At 40.6% G+C, this 22,200-nt stretch overlaps 1 protein-coding gene across 6 annotated transcripts in view; it reads left to right on the top strand.

Annotated features, from left to right (window-relative positions):
* Positions 1-22,200, top strand: part of LOC135225767 (protein TsetseEP-like) — a 102,619-nt gene that overhangs the window by 27,431 nt on the left and 52,988 nt on the right. The window contains exon 1 of one of the 6 annotated variants that reach the window (XM_064265218.1): positions 15,231-15,248. The exons of 4 other annotated variants lie outside the window; for them this stretch is intronic. In XM_064265218.1, the coding sequence (XP_064121288.1) occupies positions 15,246-15,248 (3 nt within the window). In that variant the 5' untranslated portion in view covers positions 15,231-15,245. Of the gene's footprint in view, positions 1-15,230; positions 15,249-17,332; positions 17,378-22,200 lie in introns of those variants that run through there. One more of the 6 variants, XM_064265217.1, reaches the window with a different exon arrangement.

Here is a 22,200-nt window from a genome sequence, read left to right on the forward strand (position 1 = left end):
ACAACGTGGCTTATACCTATATTTATGGATTTATCACGTTCCAAACTTTTGTGATTCAGTTGTACAAACACACACACACACACCCACACATACACACATATATATATATATATATAGTATATATATATATATATATATATATATATATATATATGCTTAAATATACCGTGCAATGCAAAAGGGTTATTTTTCTGTATGAGTACTCTTCATTTTCTGTTGCCAGTGCAGATGACGATTATCTGTTTAGGTAAACGAATTTAGAAGTCTGTACATATAAAAATTTGACCGCATAAGGTTTAATGTGAAATACGTACTTTCATCACAATATATTGTCCAAGACCGGGCTCACCTATCAATCGTGCTGACGAAAGTCCACTGAATCTCTCTCTCTCTCTCTCTCTCTCTCTCTCTCTCTCTCAGTAGTACTTTTAATACCACTGTATAACGACTCAGTGGGCTTTCCTCATTATTCTCACGGTTCAGTGATATGAAAGGAAGTGATAATCCCCCTTAATTATTTATTCAAATTTCTTGCGAGTTAGACACGTCGCCTTGTGTTACTCTCAGCTCTATTCCGTACGCCCTTTTCCCCTCTTTGAGCGAAAGTTGTCTTGTCAGAAAGAAAGTATTATTGCACCGCATATGACAGTCTTGGACGCCATCGTCACCCCCGGTTCCTGGTTCCCAAGCGCTCACTCCACAAACACAGTTGCGGGCACACTAGACTCTTCGCGTGAGGTGCAAAGCTTTATTGGATTTTCACAATTGCCATAATTTTCAGTTTTACTATTTGATAGTACTTTAAAGGGTTTATTTTAATTCTTGTTCTTTACCCTTTTCTGCAACAGTAACCCCTTAAATTAGAGATGTTTCTAAACTACATACCTCTAAATATTTCCACTCTCCTTTTAACCCTCCCCCCTTTCATTTCGTTCTCTTTTTAACTGAAGCAGCAGAATCATGCTATTAGCTTTGACATCCATCGCTTTCCAGGTTAACAACATTCCTAATTTTCAGGGTCAGACTTATATATATTCCGCATGTCCCTAGTGCGCAATGCTTTGGAGTATAAACTTCTTCTCTTGTGATTGTAATGGTACTCGTACGTACCCACTCTCACTCTCTGGGGTTTAGCATCATGTTGGACGCCGTTTCCATTTCCCCCTCTCTGTTCTTTGCGGATTATAGAGAGAGGCACTGAATGGACGCGAACGGAACTCCGTGACAAGAACAATGAAGTAGCGCGCTCGTCTGTTGCAGCTCTATTCATGCTGCCATGTTTGAGTACATTAGATGCTTAACCAACCGTTATTTTCTCATTGAAGGGAATGAATTCAGGAAATGCGCTCAGATTGGACAACATTTGTGACTGCAGAATTAAATTTACGATTCAACTTCTGCAACACCTTTTATTGGGTACATGATTGCTTGTTGTCTGATCTTCTTTCATTGTTTATTTAGTTGTGGATGTGAAAAGACGGTCAATACACGATTGAGAGAATTATCATAAAAATTGCTTAGGCTATTAATATACTTGCAGACTTGGCGATGCATTTCTTCAATGGTGACTTGATTTCGTGTCACGTTATGTGCAAATTTCTTTTTGTTTAGGAAGAATGTGATGGAAAGTTTGCCTTCCTTCGTGTGCTTGGTGTTCCTGGGATGGAGTTACTAGTAGCCTTGCAGGTTCAAGGGTTTTCGTGCATGACGTTAGAAGTCCTCGCTTGGTGAGCGGATGTGTGAACAGCAGCAGTCTGTGATCTGAGCTTGGGGTCGCCTCTGACAATAAAACCCACTTGAAATTAAATTCCATGACTCCCTCCTCATCCCCTCCTCCCCCCCCCCACTGTATCATATTAGTTCCCACCCCCCACCCCGCTCCAGCACCCCATTATGCACTCGCTTTTACCAAGCGTTCAGTGGGTCAGAGAAGCATATGGGATTAATAGAGCTAACCCCCTTCCTAGGCAGCCCGTCCCCCCTGCACCTCCTGTTTCGGGTTGATCCCCATCACCCATATTGACAACCATAGACCTGTCGCCTCATAACGGCCGTCTCATTCCCCACCCGGCCTCATGCAGAGGATTCATTCCCCTCCCAGCCCTTCCCCACCCCCAGCCGCTATTAGTCGCACAACGGCCGTTCTGTCGGGGGAAATCAGATGCTGACGGCTTTTTTTTCCATCTTTTTTTCCTTCCATGTGTTTTGTTCATGTGTTGGCTTTTTTTTTTTTTTTTTTTTTTTTTTTTTTTTTTTTTTTTTTTTTTTTTGGCTGGATGATATTGGCCCTGCTGCCTCAGCACCCAGTTTATGAGAGCTCTCATGTTGTTCACTAGAGCAGATTGGTATGCGTAGCTATTTCTGATTTTTCATTTCTCCCTCTCCTTTTCCTTGGACGAACGTATATTATATATATTATATATATAATAATATATATATATATAATATTATATTATATAATAGATCCAGTATATATATGTATATATAATATACTATATACATACATATATATACGTATATATATACATATATATATATATATATATATATATATATATATATATATGATATTCCCTGTTTTTTTTATATTATATTTCTGCAGGACACATTTTCTAATTAGTTTTCTTTTTCTCTCTGTCTCTCAGTCTCTCGTGAAATAATCTAGAAAAATTTTGGAGAGTTCATTCATTTTGAATAAATTCCCCAACACTGAGAGCCAGGCGGAGGACAGAAAACCTGTTTTGTGCGGGATTAGAAGACACCGAAATAGTCACTGAAATGATTTGGTGGAGGCGGAGAGAGAGAGAGAGAGAGAGAGAGAGAGGATAGTTGCTGCGCCTATCCGAAAGAAGTGCGTCATTGCAAAGCAGTTGCTTCAAGTGCTTTGCATAATCCCATCAGCCGTTGCTGAGCAAACGTGCCGAAATTAAAACCTTGATAAAACGTCATGGGGAGCTTGTGTGCTCTTTCATTCAGTCTGGGAAGCGACGACGAAAACATGAAACTGGTTTTTTGTAAGGAAATGTTCATTTCTTGAAAGACTCCGGTCTTGACGCTCGTGTTTGTTTAGCCTCATATTTATTCACTCATTCAGTTTTCCTTTTTCTGTCTTTATAAAGAAGACCGAAGGACTTATTTGACTGTACTGCCCTTCCCCACCGCGCACCCCCTCCCCCCCCCCCTCCCTCCCTTCCCAGCCCTCTTCGGAGCGGGACGGCACTGGTCTCTAGTTATGAAAGAGACCTAGCTTTAATAATGTCCTCAGGTGGGAGCGAGAGTGCTTATATAAACAACATATAAAACCCCTTTTAGTGCAGGCTGCTTAAAAGGGTGACTCGGCGGAGCTGATTTCTTTTTCCGTTATATACCTCTCCCGTTGTTTGCCTTTTGTTACCACTTTAAAAAGGTGGAAATTAAGTGCATTTGTTCTGGTACAGAATAATGATGCCGCTGTTTCTCTTTTGTTGCAATTTTAAAGAGCGTGAAACTAAGTGTACTAGCCTTGAATATTTCACGTTCTCGATGACTGTTGCTTTTGCTATGCTGAAAAAAAAATCTTACACTAATACTCATTCAGACATAGACAGCGTGTTCGTATTTTCCAGATTATCAAATTAATAGAGCGAGAAGAAGAAAATATAAAAAAATGACTGTAATTAGCTTCAGAAATCCTTTGAGATAATATGACACCCAGACGCCTACGTAGCGTGAACATAATCTTTAGGCCAGTTTATGACAACAGTATTTTAGTTCCCGTAAAACTCTGCTCGCTCGGAAGGTTGCAGTGAAAATTTATAAGTAACCGGATTAAGAATTCAGGATTTTTTTAGCAAAGTACAATGAAGCTCGAAGTGAAATTCAGTTCTTCGGGTAACACACCTCGGGTTCTACATAGATGTTCACCGCGAAGATGAATGATTTTAGGAGTTTGGTTATCTCGTGATCTGTAACTCGGTTGAGAAATAGAGGCGTAGTGATGATGTAGTCAGCAGACTTCATCTCTTCAATCCACTCGCACAGGCCCACCTCGTCCAAAACACTCGCACGCACAAGCTCATATTGAGCTTGAGGTTAATGCTGAGGTGAAATGGCTCATTGAAAGCTGGCAATGATGTCCATTATAAAGGTCATAAAACAGAGAAATCGGCCCCAGGAGATTTTATACGAGTTTTATATAGTTTTGGGCAATATGTTCGCGCCGTTGCGATGAGAGAAACGGTCCCTTTACCTCGCGGTTGTCACACAGATTTAGCCAGTAATTATCTTCATTGTGTCTGGACAAGTAGAGTTAAACACTTTAAAGAAATAGAAACCTTTAGTTTTCTCTACGGTAAAATAAATTATTGCAAATGGCTCCCAAAATCCGTTTATTTTGACAAACTAAAATCAATTGTAACAGAATGATTTATGGAAGAAGTCTTAAACGAGTTAGACTCGAATTAGTATGTATTATAATAAATATTACTGTAAAAATATTATCGTGTAAATGAAAATTGCGATGTTTGTAGGTAAACTATTGATTTGAAAAAAGAAAAAAAGTTAGGATCGTCGTGGTGACGCGGAAGGTTCGTGCGAAGGACACGTAGGCCAACTGTCTTGTATGGGGAAGTCATGCGACTCTATAGTGACCTTCGTTTGCGCTATTATGGAGAAGTAGCAATCTCTGAGGATTTACTGTAGTTTTTTGCAATTATGTAGTATTGTCCAGGTACTTTAATGGTCGTTCCCCGTTAAGGCCGGGAGGCCTGGAGACATCAACTTTAAAGGCTAATGAATGGCTGTATTATTATTATTATTTTGAATTTTTTTTCTCAATAATGTTACTCTGCCAATTTTACTGAGAGCAAGAGGAAGAGTTGGTTGGCTTAGAACTCAACGACCCTTTGTAACGTCAAAGAAAACACGTTGCTGACTTTTTTTGGGGCTTTGGCATTTGAGTTATTCGGTCTCTTAAAAGTTTTGCAATGACGCATTGAAATTTTTCATGGATACGTCACCTCCCTGTCAGTGTTGGAGCGGATGGGAATCAATTTGTCTCAGCTATTTGAAAAGCAAATTCTCACTCTCTCTCATACACATGTTCAGTACATGTATACATATTCAGACACTCAAGAAACGAGTGTGTATATATATTAAACGTTTATTTCTGGTACACACACATTTTATATTTATATATATATATATATATATATATTATATAAATATATATATATATCTATATATATAATATATATATACATACATATATATATATATATATATATTATATATATATAGTATATGTGTGGGTGCATACTCATTAATCTTGCATATTTAACTTTGTGAAAGATTATGCATTTGCAAGATGCAAGAGCATGACGTCAGAGGGAGATCAATAAGAACACTTGGTGTGGCCCAGTCGATGTGATGGAGCCCAGGTTTCTTGGTTCCATTTCACCCATCTAATATTTCTTGGAAGCGAGGTCGGGAAAGGTTAACTGGGGTCAAGAATTGATTAGAGCTATATTAGGCTTCTGCCCTCCTTGGGTTATTGAATAACTTGGAAGCAGACCCTTTTGAGTAGGGTTGCTATTGTGAAGGTTTTAATAAAGTCCAAAATTTCCTGAACGAGTATTATTATTGCTCGTGGATTTTGGGACTCCAGGTAAAGATTGTCTTTTCTTTTTTTTCCCTTTTTGACACAATCTTTGAACAGTCTCTGACTACAAACAGAATTAGATATATTTTTTATTTTATTTTAAGTTGCCTTATGCTCGATCACATCTGCAGAGGATATCAGAATGATTTCAGTTAAGACGAATCAAAGCAGAATTGGTGAATTCCAAAATTTGAATCTGAAAGGTATTGGAATACTAAGCGAGATGATGATATTGTCTTTATTCAGCATTACTTGAAAGATCTTTCATTAAGATTTTACTTTCGCTAAAATTAGGATACACGGACTTCACTTTTACGTTTTCTGGCAGTTTCGTTGTAACCTTCCAGAATGACCAGGAGTTTTATGTTGAAATTCACTTTTACCAGACAGACACGGTTTGCAATGATGACGCTCACAGAATGGATTAGCAACATTTTTTTTTTTATATAAGTACAATGATCATTGCGGTTCCGAGTTTGGAAGTCCAGCATTATAGCGTAGGTGAGAAGTAGTGTGCGGTTAATGACAGTTGTTAAAAATGGGCGTGTAATATGAATGGTTAGAGTGTGGCCCATTCTTCTTTTTCTTCTCTCGTTTTTCTCTTAGGAATGCAGGCCACGGCTAAATAGGTAAGCAAGGCCAGCTGTTGTAAAGCCGCACGTCTATAGTCGGTTTAAAAAGTTACTGTAGACACATGTGTGAAGGTTAGAATGGTCACCGGTTATATTAGTCTTCTGTGTGTGTGTGTGTGTTATCACTGAGTAAGGTGACGTTCGTAGCTAAACCAGATGGGTCTTATGCATTTTAAGCGCAGTTCATTCCGTCAAAAACGAAATTACGATGAGAGCCGAGAGACGATATTTTGTGATAGGCCTATTGTGTCCTGTGCTGGCCCGGGCACAAGCTATCTATATTTGTAGGCCTACTGTAGGCTGAGTCATGAGGTGCGAGAAGTTGACTGGCCTTCGAAGTTAACCAGCGCTCTCTATCCCTAGTCAGTGTTTGTGGGAACTATGTGAAGGTTGTCGGTTTGAGGGAAAGAAGGTTCTCGTCTGTCAAACAACGCCTCGAATTTCAGATTGTTTGTTGCCCCAACACTTAACTTTAATTAGTTTCTCCACAACTTGCGATATTGTGGTGAGGTCAGGCTTAGTATAATTGAAGGCTGATGTACCAAAAATTCTTTAGTTATAAATGAATTGGAATATGCCTCATTAAACTGCACGAAATATCAATTAACGCCGCCAGCTATATTGTTTTTTACCATAATCAACGGTTACCTAACATTACAGATTGTGCTTAATGGCTGTAAGTCAACTTTCTGCTTGAAGATAATACACATTGGCATAAGGGATTGGATGTTCTTTAGAGTTTTTACGTGGTGTTATATGGACAGATTTTCCGTTCTTTCTGTTATTTTATAATCCAACGTAGTCTATAAATGTTCTGTTTTATTCACACGTTACCATGTAATCCATTTGAACTGGGTCAGAGGAGAATTCGTAGTGTAATAGGAATTCTTTCTGAGTAGGGTTAATGTCCTCGGTAGCTCTGACGGGGAGACATTCTGCCGGTGAAAGTTTGAATGGACATATTCGACCTACGGCGCTCAGAAGGCGACATGGCAGGTAAACAAGCTTTTTCTTTCGAGAATATCGGAGTTGGTCATTAATCAACCAGCTGATGTCATTTAATCAATCATACCTTATTGTACGACACCAGACAATTTTTCCGTTTCAAAAGCTCTTGGGACTGGCACTCTAAGGTCTGAATAAGAGCGCTTGGAGCTGGAATATGAAATTTAGGCCAAGCGCTGCGACCTATGAGGTCATTCAGCATTGAAAATAAGGTTGAAACAAATGTTAGGAGAGGGTGGAAATTAAGATGGAAGAGAATGTGAAAGGAGATACAGTAAAAGGAACGAAAGAGGTTGCAGCTATGGCCCGACGGGACGCTGCAGAGAACCTCAAGTAATGCCTATAGTGCATTGCTTAAGGTAATCTGACGGCTTTACCATCTCCTACGGGGGAATAGGAAAGCTTAAAAAGTGAATAGCATAGTTAGAGAGAGAAAGGATCCAGCAGCCAGGACCCCAGCAGAAGGAGAGGGAGGGATTATTGACTACATGAACACTGCCCTTTGTTCAGTCCTGTCAAGAAGTAGGTCAAAGGAAGAAACGCCTTGAAAATGAGAGCAGTATTTCCAACAGAGACGGATGATAGAGCAGGTGTGGTGAGGACGAACTCATTTTCAGAAGCATATATGCTGGAGTAACGTTCAAGGATCCACCGTTTAGTGTCTGAATAAATTCAAGTGTCTGGGCCTGATTTAGCTTTTCGTGTTATTCGGTAAGTACCGTTTTGTCAATCTTTGGATGTCATTCAAGAGAGAGAGAGAGAGACCTCTTTTGTCATATACATCTGCTAAAACATGGACGTGACGAAGCGGTCTACTGACCTACAAGGGACATTGATGATAATTGTCTGGACTTAATGGCCTCTCTCTCTCTCTTAGTGCAGTGACAATGTGCTCATTTTATATCTGAGAGTTCAGTGTCCGATTCTCGAACCGGGAAGGGCGTGTGACACGGACGCCCTTCTGAAGTATTAAAACGGTCATATTTCTTCGATTTCGTGGTTAGTCGACAGTTTCGGGCTGCAGACTGGTTGGGGAAAGAACGACCGAGGAGCAACGGAACCATTTTAGAGATGCTTACAAAACTGAAAAGTATCTTATGGAAATCGATATCTGCAACGTTAAAATTGTGTACGTCAATACGTTCAGGCTTTTGCATCGTTCTCCTCTGTGTCATCAACACTCACTCCCCCAAGTGACAGCACCTCCCCCTCCCCCAGTCCTCTTCCAGCCAGTTTACCCAATAAAGCACTGCTTCCCGTCTTGAAGAGGCAGATGTTAGAATGCCTCTGTTGGAGGGTCACTGATGGCGTACATTTCCTCCCTTCCTCCTCCTGTCCCCTGGGATCCCCTCCCCCGCTCCTCTCCCTCCTGCTCCTTATAAGCTTTTATTTTATTTTTTTTTTATTTTTTTAAGCCTTGTAGTTTGTCAGTTGGCCCTCGTGGAAACAAATTACAAGGGAGTTTACCTGTGTACGTCTCTGGGTTTTGCCGATAGCGATTCATCATTACACGTTGAGCATTTCTCTTGCATTCACACTCGCACGAGAACGATGCTATTGTTTCATAGCTTTCGATATGTCTCATTACTGTGATTAGGATATTTGCCGTTCCTTGCTCTTAAAGAGGAATAAATGCTGTTCTAGTATACAAACACACACACACACATATATATATATACTATATAGATATACTATATATATATATATATATATATATATATATATATTTATCTCTAAAAGAATGTGGTTGGAAGAACACTTCATTTATTATAAAATTGAAATGGTTTTTTAGTTAATTTCACAAAGCGTCCCGGTTTTCGAAATCGATAATAATAATTAATCATAATTTAAATAGCAAATTTATAATGCGTAGCACTTAACTAATTTCATATGAAGCTCTAGTACACATTGGTTATAGCTAGCTGCTCGGCCACTTCTTTTTGAAAACTCCCTCTTTCTTTGTCCATTATTTCAAATCCCTCAATTTCCAACGTATTTTACTTGGTGAGGAGCGGTCGGCGGCAGAGAGCGAAGGTTTGGTGGGGTTGAAGAGGGAGAGAACGGGGCCAGGAAGGACATGGGGGGAGGAAGGGGAGGGGAGGAGGTTTTGGTTCCCTGTGGGTGGAGCATACGAGGGGCTTGGTGCTCCGAAGAGAGGGGTGAGGAATGTTTGGTGGCAAAGGTAGTATTTTATACATCTTTGTGGCTGTGTGGTTTCCTGGTCCCCCTGCTGCTTGTTCCTATTTCTCATTTTATCAATGTTACTTTCCCTGTTTTTTACTTCATGGGTTGGTTTAGGTACTTTCTAGTTTTCTCTCATTGCCTAAATCAAAATTTGTTCTATTCTTATGATTCTGAACCTCATTGTTACCGGCCGTATTCATTCATCCCGTAGTCCCGTCTCTCTCTCTCTTTCTCTTTCCCCCCTCAGCAGTACAAGTTTCCAGATCGTCCTCGTCTCTCTTCCTTCTTGCGCAGCTGCTTTGGAACCGTCAACGCCGTTTATTCAACTCGTATCATTTGGACAATTTCCTCTTTCCCTCTGGTTCTCTCATTCCTCGAAAACCTTTGTGTTCATTCCTCTTGTTTGCTACTTCTTGCATCTCCCTTTTGTCCCATCTTTCCTTTTCCCCTTTCGCATTTCGGTAAGCCTCTCAGCTCGTGTTGTCGTTCACTTTTGTTTACCCGATCCCTTCCCATCCGCCTATTCTCATCTGCTCTTCTTTCAGCTCTTCTGTGTCTTCCCCTTCCCGCGTCTGCCTTCGTGTCATATTAAGGACGACTAACAGGTGGTCAGTGGTTGGAAATTGGAATTGGCTGTGCTCAGTGTGCTGGCCGGAGAGACGAGACGAGACGAGCTGCTGCTGCCGCCACTTTTGCTTCTCCCGGCTGCTGCCGTCGCTGCATAGTTTGGTAACTCTCAACCACTAGAAAGAAGACCGGTGTCGTTACAGCGAACGGTCCCAGGTGATGCCTGACAAATTGACTAATACAGTTAGTTTGACTGTTACAACAGCACTTTATCTACATAGATACCACATGATGAGTTATCACATCACCGTGGTTCATATATACGCATTGAGCTACAAATGTCCTTTGACATCTAACTTGCTTTACCTCGGAATTAATATATGTTAACCGAAGGAGAATTATTTAGATGATAAAGCAATTCGTTGGTTCGCGCCCATGAGCCGACGAATTAGAGACCATATATACACACAAAGTCTTATTCTGTGTACAAAATAGTTATGAAGGGTACAATGAAAAGGCCTTTGAATGTAGAACAGCGGAATACTTTTTAGTGCAAGAAGATACAGATATCTGCAAAAGGGATGGCTGCTTAGAGGCGAGGGCGATCAGCCAGTAAATGTGGAGGCCGCTGGTGATTCATGAAGAACCAGTTGAATTTCCACCTAAGAAAAGGAAACAGGCGCCCTGAAAGGTGCTGATCATATATAAAGAGAGAACATACTTAGTTAAAAATTTTAGCGTCAGACTCCATCATCTCGACAACATCTCAGGGCTTAGTGTTATCCCAACTTTAAAAGCTTAGAAATGAAAGCAGAAATCAGGCATGGGAAAGAACTCGGATCTTACTGTTATTTAAATGAAAACCAATAGATTATAGGCATTTGAGTTAATGAATGCAGTAGGTAACCAAAGCACTCACAGATTACTTAATGTATAAAATTGCGGAATATATAATCATACTACTAATATTGTATACAACACATAGGTATGACGTATGATTCCCAAACTAAAGGCCATAGAACGTCTTGTATTGTTATTAGATTGTAGTATTTTATGACGAATGGGGATCATTTTGAAGTTTCATGTCAATAGCAGAGTTTATATTAGAGGAAAATCTAAGTCTAGTATTCATTATGTACTGACTGGATGGAACATCGCATTGCTAGGCAACTAGTCTGACCACCTATGGTGCGGTTATTCAACTCTGCCCATAAAACTTTAATAGAAACATCTCCATCACATCCATAAAGTTCAAGGACGTTGTTATTGTTCTCTTGATTAACATTTGTGACGTTGACAGCGTGTTTCTCATTGTTTGCCATTCTCTTTTTCTTGCGACTGTAAGAAAAATAATAAAAACAAATGATAAAATCTGCTGGTAGCAAATATTATTCAACAAAATCTGCGCATGAGGAGGCCTATCCCCACAGTATTATTATTAATACATACATTCAGTTTTATTTGCGAGTGTTCTGTTGTTCAAAACAGAGCCCAAGCTTAGACACAGCGTTCACTTTTTACGAGACCAAATCTTTGTGTTTGTACAGTGACGAAAATGAGCCACTGCGACAGATGGCAGCTTTGTTTGGCAGTTCACTCGTGCGCTGTTCGTGTTCGTGGGACACCAGGGCCCAGGCAGTCAGTCAGTCGGGAAACAGCCCTTGAAAAACCAGTTCTGTGGGCTCCTTTGTTTATGCTCCCAGGACACCCTTTGTATTGTGCTTCGTCTCGTCTCGATGCCTTCTTCTCATTCACGGCACCATTTCCTTCGACTTTGTGTAGTTGTCCACTTATATGGCTCTAGGCCTGTCTCCTCCGCGCAGGTTGGTTGTGTGCCTCTGCAAACATTATCCATTCAGTCACCAAGTTTCGATAAGTTGCCCAGTCGTACATATTCATTCCAATAACCAGTGTTTAACTGAACGTATGTTAATTTTATTGTAATCGATGTGATTGCCTGTAAGCTTCGTAATCTAGCGGCTTTACTGTATTCATTAGGGAAAATAGTTGTAAATTTATGATAATGACATTTCCAGGTAACCTTGGATCTTCATTATTGCACTCGAACCCTCGATGTTTATGCATAGAGTATCCAAATTGAATAAAGATGAATTTTATATATAATTATACATATGTATATGCATTGTGTATTTATGTATTTACTTGCGAGAATGTTTAGTCCTGCAGTGTTGGAGGGCTTAGTTTTGCACGTGTGTCGAAAAAGGTCCGCTGGCGTTTGATGCCTTTCAGGTAAAGGGCTTCAGGCTTTTTTATGATAGAAAACGGTCTTGACCTTTCAAGAGAAGCCTTTTGCTTTCAGAGCCATTGTGCAGCCGTTGGCGCTTGATGCTGCTGCAATAGAAGAACGCCTTTTATTTTTCTTGAAGAAGGCTTTCACGCGGACGGTTAGAAAACGGAATTGACGCTGCAACTCAGACGGAAAAGTGGGTTTCAAGATGTGAGGAAGCAATTTCAGCTCATTTGCCCAAAAACCGGTGCGGGGGGAAAAATTATTAGGAGTCGGGTTTTGATAATGAAAAAACAAAGAGCTTTATATCTTGGTAGGTGTCTTCTTTTATTGTAAGTAGACATCAGATTTAAAGGTTTTTTTTTTTTTTCAACAACCTCGCCAAATTCAACAGATTAAGTCGCGCGACAATGCAATAGTGTCCAGCCATGATCAAATTGTACGGTTTTATTCCCTTTGAGTCAAGACGACAAAGATCTGATTCATATTTAATTCAGGTAGAAGACAGACAAGGCGAAAATCCCCCTCATAGGCAAAGGCTGCCAGAGACTGATTTTATGGCGCTGTATATTAATTCTAGAATTTAGAATTCCTGGGGCCTTGCAAGAGAATCGCCCTCAGTAAGATACGTGTTGCTTCCTTTCCTAAGCTGAATAGGCACTGCCTATTCACAGAATATTCACACTGTCAACTGCATTCATGCACATGCAGGGAGGGATTGTCTTCCTGCAATATGTATGATATTGCATCCCCCTTCGTCTGGCTTTATTCTTATTTTATACTTTGTCAGAAATTTCGAAACCTTGACGAGTGTGAATCATCTGAGATTGGGGAGATTCCCTTAGGCCTTATATTTATGATATACGAGATTGATGGGACGTGCTACGCTATGCTGGAACCCGGCATTGTCCGTCATGTCTCACCTAACTACCTGGTGCCCGGCCAGGCCGGACAAACAGGTTTGCAGGAGGAGGGTGGATGTATCATGTCTCCCTTAACCTCCCGATCCCCTACCTACCCCACGTCCTCCCTGGGCGGACAAACAGGTTTGAAGGGGGAGGGTGTGTGTCATGTCTCCCCTACCTACCCCACGCCCTCCCAGGGCGGACAAACAAGTTTGCAGGAGGAGGGTGGATGTGTCATGTATCCCCTACCCTTCTGATCCCCCCACCTATCCCATGCCCTCCCAGGGCAGACAAACAGTTTGCAGGAGGAGGGTAGATGTGTCTCTCTCTTACCCTCCCAATCCCCCACCTACCCTTCCCCCACCTGGGCCGGACAAACAAGAAAGATCCACTCAGATTTTATTATTATTAATAAATATAAAACAAATGACAATGGTAAGACTCCATCTTAAAATTAGGAGATGCCATTTGCTGGTCGTGTTTGTAAGACTTATTCTAGCGAATGATGATGCTAATGAGTGACGCTACTCTATGGTACAACATCTGCCATGTCATCGCAGATGCTGTGTCTATCCTCACCGCTGGTTTGGGGCTTCCAAAACGGATTCTTTCTTCGGGGTGACTCTTCTCTGATGGGAATCCAGAAGCCTCCGTTCCACTTGAGTTGGCAGTGCAACAAGAGCCGACGAGTGTGGTTTTGTGAAGTATCATTTCCTTTTGCGTGTCTGAGTTTAAGTGGCAGAGATGTTTCTAGTGTTTTATTCTCTTATTATATATAATAACCATGTACTCCCTCTTCAGCTTCTTCAAGTGAGTTCAATCAAATTTATTAACCCTGACATCAAACTCTTGTTTTGTGGGCTAACTGATGCTGAAGGAAGTTATGGGTGATCAATTCACTGTTGTCAGCAAGTGACTTTTCATCTCCGATTCTTTTATCATTCTTGACTTGTACCGGTTATGTTCATGTTCTATCAATAATTTGAGAGCAACGGGACAAATATTGGACTGTTTTTGTTCTTTTTGAGGAGATGTTGCATCACAGAAATTGATGACACTAAACAACAAAAGTGAAACTATAGAGCCAACATAGCTATTTGATACTCCATTTGATACTCGAATTTGACCTTCAAAAACGACAGCAGTCTTCGTCTTCAGTCACAAGAGAATAATATGATGATGACTTGGCTTCGTTTATGCAATCATTATATAACTGCTAGTGGTGTGCGTGCATGCGTTGATGGATTTACAACTATGATTTGCCTTATTTTAGCTTCAAAGGGTCTAAAATGTAGCGCTACGGTTATTTCTGTGTCGGACATGCTTGTCAAAATTTTGGGTTTTGCACGCGTTGTTGGGAGGCATTATTCCCACGAGTTGTGAAGCTTCGGAAACAGTGAGTGCGAGAGGCGCTCGGCCTCAAACGTTTCCTCACTCACTCACAGGAGGAGGAAGTCTCTTTCAGCGTGACGACCTAAACCACCAGTAATTTAAACTCCCTCCTCTCCTCCGCCTTTCCCCTCTTCTCCTCCCCTCGGTCTTTATTGGGGTTGGGCTTAACCCCTCTCCGGGTGAAATGTGCCTCGAACGCTTTCCCTCGTCCCGTGAGGTACCTACTCGCCGTCCACGTCCCCGAACTGGCTAACGGGAACACGAGGTCGCGTCCTAAATGAGTTTTCGTGTTAAAGAGGAAATTCACCAAGGCCCCGTAACAGCTGAAGTGAACAGCTGCAACGTGGTCGGTGACAGCTGAAGAAGAAGGAAAGGAGAGTCAACGGGTGCCAAGTAGCAAGGAAGTAGCAGTTGGAGGTGTCAAGGGGTGGGAGGAGGAAGGAGGGGGTGATAGGAAGATGCTTGTTGCTACTCATAAGGTTACCTCTTCGCCTCGACCCTCAGCGGTACCCTCCTCCCTCCCTCCCTCACGACAGGAACTCTTTCATGAGGGATCTTGCAACTGTTCTTAGGAGGAGAGAGAGAGAGAGAGTAAATGACTTTTTTTGCGCTAGTATCCGGTTCACTGTGAAAGATTTCAGTCAGTTAAAATACTGAGAGCGTGCTTTTAAAAGATGGTAAAATATAATAAACGAATGAGTGTTCTGTCCGCTATAACGCGAAACTACGAAAGGAAATGCAACGGCTAGTGGCAGTGGATGAACGTTTGTTTCATCACGCTTCGCAACGTGGTATATCAGCTAATTCTCGTGACTCCTCCGTAAATTATGCGAGGTGGAATGCGATCTGGGGTTCTGCCCTTCCTTGTTCCTTATCCGAAGGCAAGGCAGATTATCCTCAGATCCATTGAGGTCATCTCCAGTGTCCAAAATAGAATCTGTCACTCTGACGCTGCCACGTCTTTACAAGGTTTCCTTGCGTGTGTGTGTGTGTGTGTGTGTTTTTGTACTCAAGGCAGCCATAGATTCAATTAACGTGCCTGTATGGGTTTTAGTGCTCTTACTTCAAGAAGTAGGTATGTTTTCCTGGGTCATTTGGGCACTGTTGCTGTGTTGCCAAGAGCCAGGTACTTACTTCCATATTATTTTTTTTTTTTTTTTGGATTTTGTACCTTTATTAAAACGTGACCCGCCCGGCAGGCTGTCCTTTCATTTCCTTATTGCGACTCCCTTGTATCTTCAAGCTCTCGCAAACGAGTACAAATCAAGTACGGAGAAAGAGGTAGGTTTTCCTCACGACGAAAGTCTGCTTCGTTCGATGTCGGTCAGCCCCGTAGTGGGGTAGTGCCATCAGTGCACCTTGTAGGCATTACTTAAGGTTGTTTGCAGCGTGCCTTGGCCCTTAGCTGCAACCCCTTTAGTTCCTTTTACTGTATCTCCTTTCATATATCTCTTTCAATTTACTCTCCGCCCTCTCCTAACAATTGATTCAGAGTGCAACCGCGAGGTTTTCTTCCTGTTACACCTTTCAAACCTTTTACTGTCAATTTACTGTCAATTTCCGTTTCAGCGCTGAATGACCTCATAGGTTCCAGTACTTGGCCAGTGGTCTAAACTCTATTTTCAGTTCAGTTCAGTGTCGGCCAAAGCGTAGCAGCCATTCAATTTGGAGATGATTCACAGGTTTTCTCGGACGCGACAGTATTTTTTCAAAGGGTGTCAAGATTAGACGATGGTAAGGTAAAAAAGTTAGAATTCAGTAACAACAAATTTACCAACGAATTCTTGTAACCCTGGATTTTAAACAATGACCATTGTTTAAATGGTTTCCATATGTCGTCTTATTTTTCCGCTAATTATTTTAACCGAATTTCTTGCAAACTGTGACTGGAGAGATTTTGTCAGCTCAGGCAAAGTTGAATCCTAATTTCGTTATAACAAAATTTTTTGAAAGCTCTTGGTTGGGCTAGGTGACGTTGTAATAATACATGTCTTTTCCCTTCTTTTCTTTTATCTGAGTAGATGAATGTGGAAACAATGAACAGCGGAATTTTTAGAGATTTTTGTTATGCATCGTCTGTTCTTTCTTTCTCGTAGAGAAGATTGGTTTTTATTTGGAGATAACTAGTTTCCTCTAAAGCGAACTTTATTTTGCTGATTGTGCCTAATTTCAAACCGATGTCGTTTGGCTTTTATACTTTTATTTGAAATTTTCGTGCTAATTACAAAACATCCCGGTAAAAGAGTAAACCCCAAGAAATAGTGACAGCCGACATCAATTTTTACCCGATGATTTTGTAACGATTCATCTGATGATTTCGAGAAGTTCATTGCAATAGGTTTTGTGCTGGTCACATTCAATATATTTCGACGATGGGTCTCCCCGAAAGAATATTAGCGGGACTGACTGGATGTGCTAAGAACTTCAGTGATCTCGCAAGGATGTGGTTTCGAAGGTATTATTGCAACAGTATTTTTTTTTAACTTGTGGTTTTAGTTTTATCTCTTTTCTTAAAAGTGGTTGGAGATTCACGTGAGCTCTTTGTGTTCGATGTGGGCCTTCGATATATTCGCTTTTGTGGACGAACTTTCATGATGATAGATACTCAATGCTGATCAGAAGTTTATATGTAGCAGATCGAGGTACGGTACATGTGAGGTGTAAGTCACCTGAAGTAGCCATCAGACGTCTTTGTAAATCATGATCATAGATAACGTCTTTTGAGATGAGCTTCCATTGACAATGTGCTTAGTCCTTCACGCGCCTTGACGTGGGCATGAGTGTTATGACGGCTCCCTTGGTGAACGTGAGGACCTTCGCTTCCGCTGTATTTACTTCAGGCACTTGTGACAAATCACCGAGACTTGGAGCAGAGAAAGAGAGAGAGCGAGAGAGACCTGTGGTTTTTGTTGTCATTCGGAGAATTTTCTTGCTTCATACAGTTTTTTTTTTTTTGCGTGTATGTGCATGTGCACTTTTCCTTGCAGCTGAAAATCAGTTGTGTGATTGTAGTTGAGAAAAAAGAAATGAGTCTGAGAAGGTCATTTTGACAGGACAATTCTATGTTCTTTCATTTCTGTCACCGGGTTGTGTTGAAAGTGTAACTGTTCTTCGATGTTTTCCCCTCACAGTTGGCTGCTGTATCTAGATATATGAATCACTGGAAATGCCATTATTTAATTAGTTGTCTTTATTAATACCTCCACTGGTCGATGCCACTCGAAGGGCGTTATTTACGTCCCTGAGGCGAAAAGCTTCTGTCCCAACATCATCATTGATAGGATTGTTTCCGGGACACGCTTTGTCTGCAAACCTTTGTCCTTTGCCATCAACGCTTTTAAATACCAAGCGCGGCGTCGGCAAAATAGGGCAGGGCGCACGTTTCATTAATGTGTGACTCTTACCTTTAGACTTTAGAGCGTTCAGACACACACACACACACACACATATATATATGTATGTACGCTGTGTGTGTGCGTTTCTATCTAATAGTTTATAGATGTGCAAACGATGAATTGATCAGAGCACTTACCGAACAAAAACACTGCATGCCCACCTATTTTCTAGCCAGAACACCGGCCCTCAGTAAGAGCGGCATTAAAAAGTTACTCGGCACCAATAAACAAGGACGATGTTGTGGCCAGTGCCATTTACTGTCGGTATGTATGGCATTCGTGACATTTGGCTAGTGGCAGGGTGGCACGGGCATTTATAGGTGTTGGAGGGGGGGAGGTGTTGGTTCGCCTGGCTACAGTTTTAGGGGAAGTGATGGAAGAATGGCGGTTGGTTGTTTTTGCACCGCCACAGGACGTGGTTTCATCTGATGGTTGTTATGTAACAGCCATAAAAGCTCTCTCTCTCTCTCTCTCTCTCTCTCTCTCTCTCTCTCTCTCTCTCTCTCATCTTTTTGCGTGTCTTGGAGTTTCGTGATGTAAATTCATTTGGTTTATGGGTTCCTTAGCGGTTCATTGCTTGTCCAATCATGACTTCTTAGTGTTGCAATGATCTTAACGCATAATTCATTTGTTACCCAGTGCAGACCCGCATTTGTTCATTTAAGCTTGAATGTCAGGCCGTACATTTTAAGCTTTTAGTTGTTGATACGGAGATATACTAGTACATGTAATGGAGTGAGTGATACCCAGCACCTATAGACTTGGAGATAGACCATCTTATGTTTAGCGTTACCTTGTGGTTCTCGCCTGTCTTTCGTCTAGGGTACCTACTGCTGCTTCAGGAAATCACAAAGGGAAAACCTATCTCGCTGCGGAATATTTTTCTTTTGTGTCTTTTCATTATTGTACAGAATATTGTAGAATCTTTTGGGAGCTTATGGAGCCGAGCTAACCTGAGAACGTAACGGTCGCTTGGTTTAAACGTACCGTAACGGCTTTCTGGTTTGAACGGAAGTTTGCAACATGGTGCAAGTTTACAACGTTCGCCGGTTGTCTAGGAAACGCTGGAAAATGACTCGTTATACTGTCTCTATAGATGGTTAACGATGTTCAATGTAGTGTTTCCCCTTACACATTACTTGACTGTTTTCTCGTATTAGCTTTAAATACATATTTTTTATTTATTTATTTATTTATTTTTTTTTTACAGATTTGCAACTTTGTCTGATTCTAGATTTCAAAACAAAAGGTATACGTATTGTTACAGTCCCTTTGTCGGTTTGCCCGGTTCAGATAAATTCCTTCTGTAGCCTCCCCATCCTTTTAGGAAACCAAAAACCCTTCTAATGATGAGCTAAAACTCTCATTAGGGACATTCTGTTCCCGTAATAACCCCCACCCCCCAAAAAAATACGAAGAACCGAAATTTAAGCTTAATGGGGAAAGTTCTTTTATCATTTTAGAATCGACGGTCTAGCGTCTCTCTCTCTAGAGACGAAACGATAAGTCTCTACAGAAATGGAGAACTGGTGAAATGAACCGGACGAGAACAGTGTGTGCAAGCATGCAGGCAGGCAGGTTCTCCTCGCCAACACGAAATGGGGTTTTGCATGCATACTCACTTGACTGGTGTTTACGTAAGGTCCCCTCTGGGCATGTCAGTTCTTGGATGAGCAAGGTCAGCTCTGACGTCACCAGGAGGCCCTGTAGGATACTCTTCCAATTTCTCGAAAGATAGATTGTTTTTGTTTTTGTAGACCGTTTTCGGTTGCTACGTAGCTTTCGGGAGACTGCAGGCGACAAGAACTTGCTTCGATTCTAATCCTAAAGGGCACTTGATCTCTCGCCTTAGTGGCTGGGCATAGTGACATTTCTTCTGGAAGTGGCGGAGTGCGACTGCGAAGTAAATGGCCATTTGAGAAGTGGCTGAGGTAGGGGGAGAGGCCACGGCGAGGTAGGGGTAGGCTGTTGCAGCACAATATCCTTCCCTGTTTACCAATAAACAGTCGTAGGAGTGACGGACCTAGAGGGGGTATCCTTGAGTTTGCCCATTTAATAGAGCGCGCGTAGGAATGTTAGTATTCAGCTCCCTTTGTTCAAAGGAAAAGTCAAGTGGCAATATGGTGTCGTCTTCGTTGCCTTCTCATTCATAAGAATTAGAATTCAGAGATTTTGTGCTCCGGTAAAAGAAGGTAATTAGAGAAAGGTCGCTCATTATGAATCGTGTTTAATCTTGGATAACTGATTCAGTAAACAACACAACATTAAATTTCCACCCAATAATTTATAGGCTGACCACTTTCCAAAAGGATATACATATATGAATCACCCACTCATTTGAGGACCAAATCATATTCCATTTTGAACTTAATTCTTAAGCAGTCGCTAAAATATAGGTCTCCATTGAGGCAATATGCCGTCATCCTGAGATGTTTCTGACTTGGAGCAGTATCTTATTTCATATCCACAAAAGATAAGATTGCGAGCTCAGAAAATGTTTCCCTTTTTTACTGTGAAATTAAAGTGTCTTTTTAAGGTTTTATAGGATTCACATAGTACCAGTGGTTGTAGTTTTCTTAAATATACGCTCTTTTGACAGACAAATACATTAAGCTATACATATACACATATATGTATATGTACTATATATGTTTGCTTGTGTGTGTAATATAAATCATCAGAATGTCTGGCACTACCTGAGAAGAAAATTAGTAGCAATAGTTCAGAAATATTCTCAGTGAACATATATTTGTCTCTAAGACACTACTAGATTCCTCATGAAAAGTTGTTCCACTGGAGGAATTGAATCATTTTTCTGTGTGTTTTCGGGTTCCAGCATCAGTTAATTACACCGAGCTATGAACAATATGTTAGTTGATGTTACCGTGTGATTGACGTATCAGTGCATGAGAAACAAAAACACTGGGGTACATTTAAATTGCAAGTCAAATTTATTTTTAAATTTTTTCATCATTTTAGAAATTTTGTTTCTTTCTCTACTATGAAACTTTACAAGGCAATTTAACGTTTCTTGGCTCTATTTTCTCAATAATGTGCATCTCCATTTGATTATCTCACCTTCTTTTGGAGATTCGTTTATGACAATCAATCCTGCGATAGATATTACGTTATTTATTGTTCAAGTCTCTCTCTCTCTCTCTCTCTCTCTCTCTCTCTCTCTCTCTCTCTGATGTAAACAAGTCATGTGATAAATAAGAGGAAAATTATGTATTTTTTCAGCGCGCGGTTCCTTTTATGAAAAATAGAATTGCAGTATCTTTCCCATTTCCCATTTTAGAACATGATTTTGAAAAATGGCTACAGATTCGTACAGAAAAGTTAGATCAAATGATCTGAAACAGTTGAATTTAATGGTGTCAGTCTCCACATACATATACAGTTTCATTCATTCAGTTATGCAGCATATGGCTGCTAATTTCACGAAATCGCAAATTCAGTTTTATGTTGGAAAATCATTGAATTAGAATTTTACCATGTAAGGCGACCACCTTGCAGACTGTGCCGAAATGCTCCAAATATTCGTGAAAATATTTTAGGTAGAGCCATTTGTGAGGATTTTGTTGACATATATAAACAGACAGCGTTCGTAAAATACATACTGCGTACATATATATATATAATATTATATATATATATATAAATATATCATATAAATATACATATATATATATGTATATATATATATTAATATATATATAGTATATATATTTATATATATATATATTATATATATGATATATATGTATCCAGTCGGCGAAGATAACAATACTTCAGGGGGTATCATGATACATCAGTAGAAGGCCATAGTTTATTATAAAAAAACGTTTCGCACACAAATCCCGGTGCATCTTCAGTCTGTGAACAATATATATACATGTGTGTATGTGTACATGAAAAGATATTAACAGACCTCTTCTCCTTAATAAAAATCTGGCTCCCAGACAAGCATGAAGGAAAGTCTTCCACTTCCTGGAAATAAATGAATGGCTTTCATTACAAACAAAACCGATTGACTCGCGAGTTTGTGATTTCCTCTCGGTCTTTGTGAGACCCCGAGAGCAGTACAGTCTAGAAGCGATTCGCAATGCCCAAAAAGATATTCATAACGAGCTGAAGTCTGCTCCCAGAAGAAAATGAATCTAGTAAAACCTGGGTCATTGATTAGATGAAACGCCTTCGATTCAGCTGTTAAGAGAAATATGATAGCTCAAAA

This window comes from Macrobrachium nipponense, chromosome 13 (genome assembly GCF_015104395.2).
Source record: "Macrobrachium nipponense isolate FS-2020 chromosome 13, ASM1510439v2, whole genome shotgun sequence".
NCBI lineage: Eukaryota > Metazoa > Arthropoda > Malacostraca > Decapoda > Palaemonidae > Macrobrachium > Macrobrachium nipponense.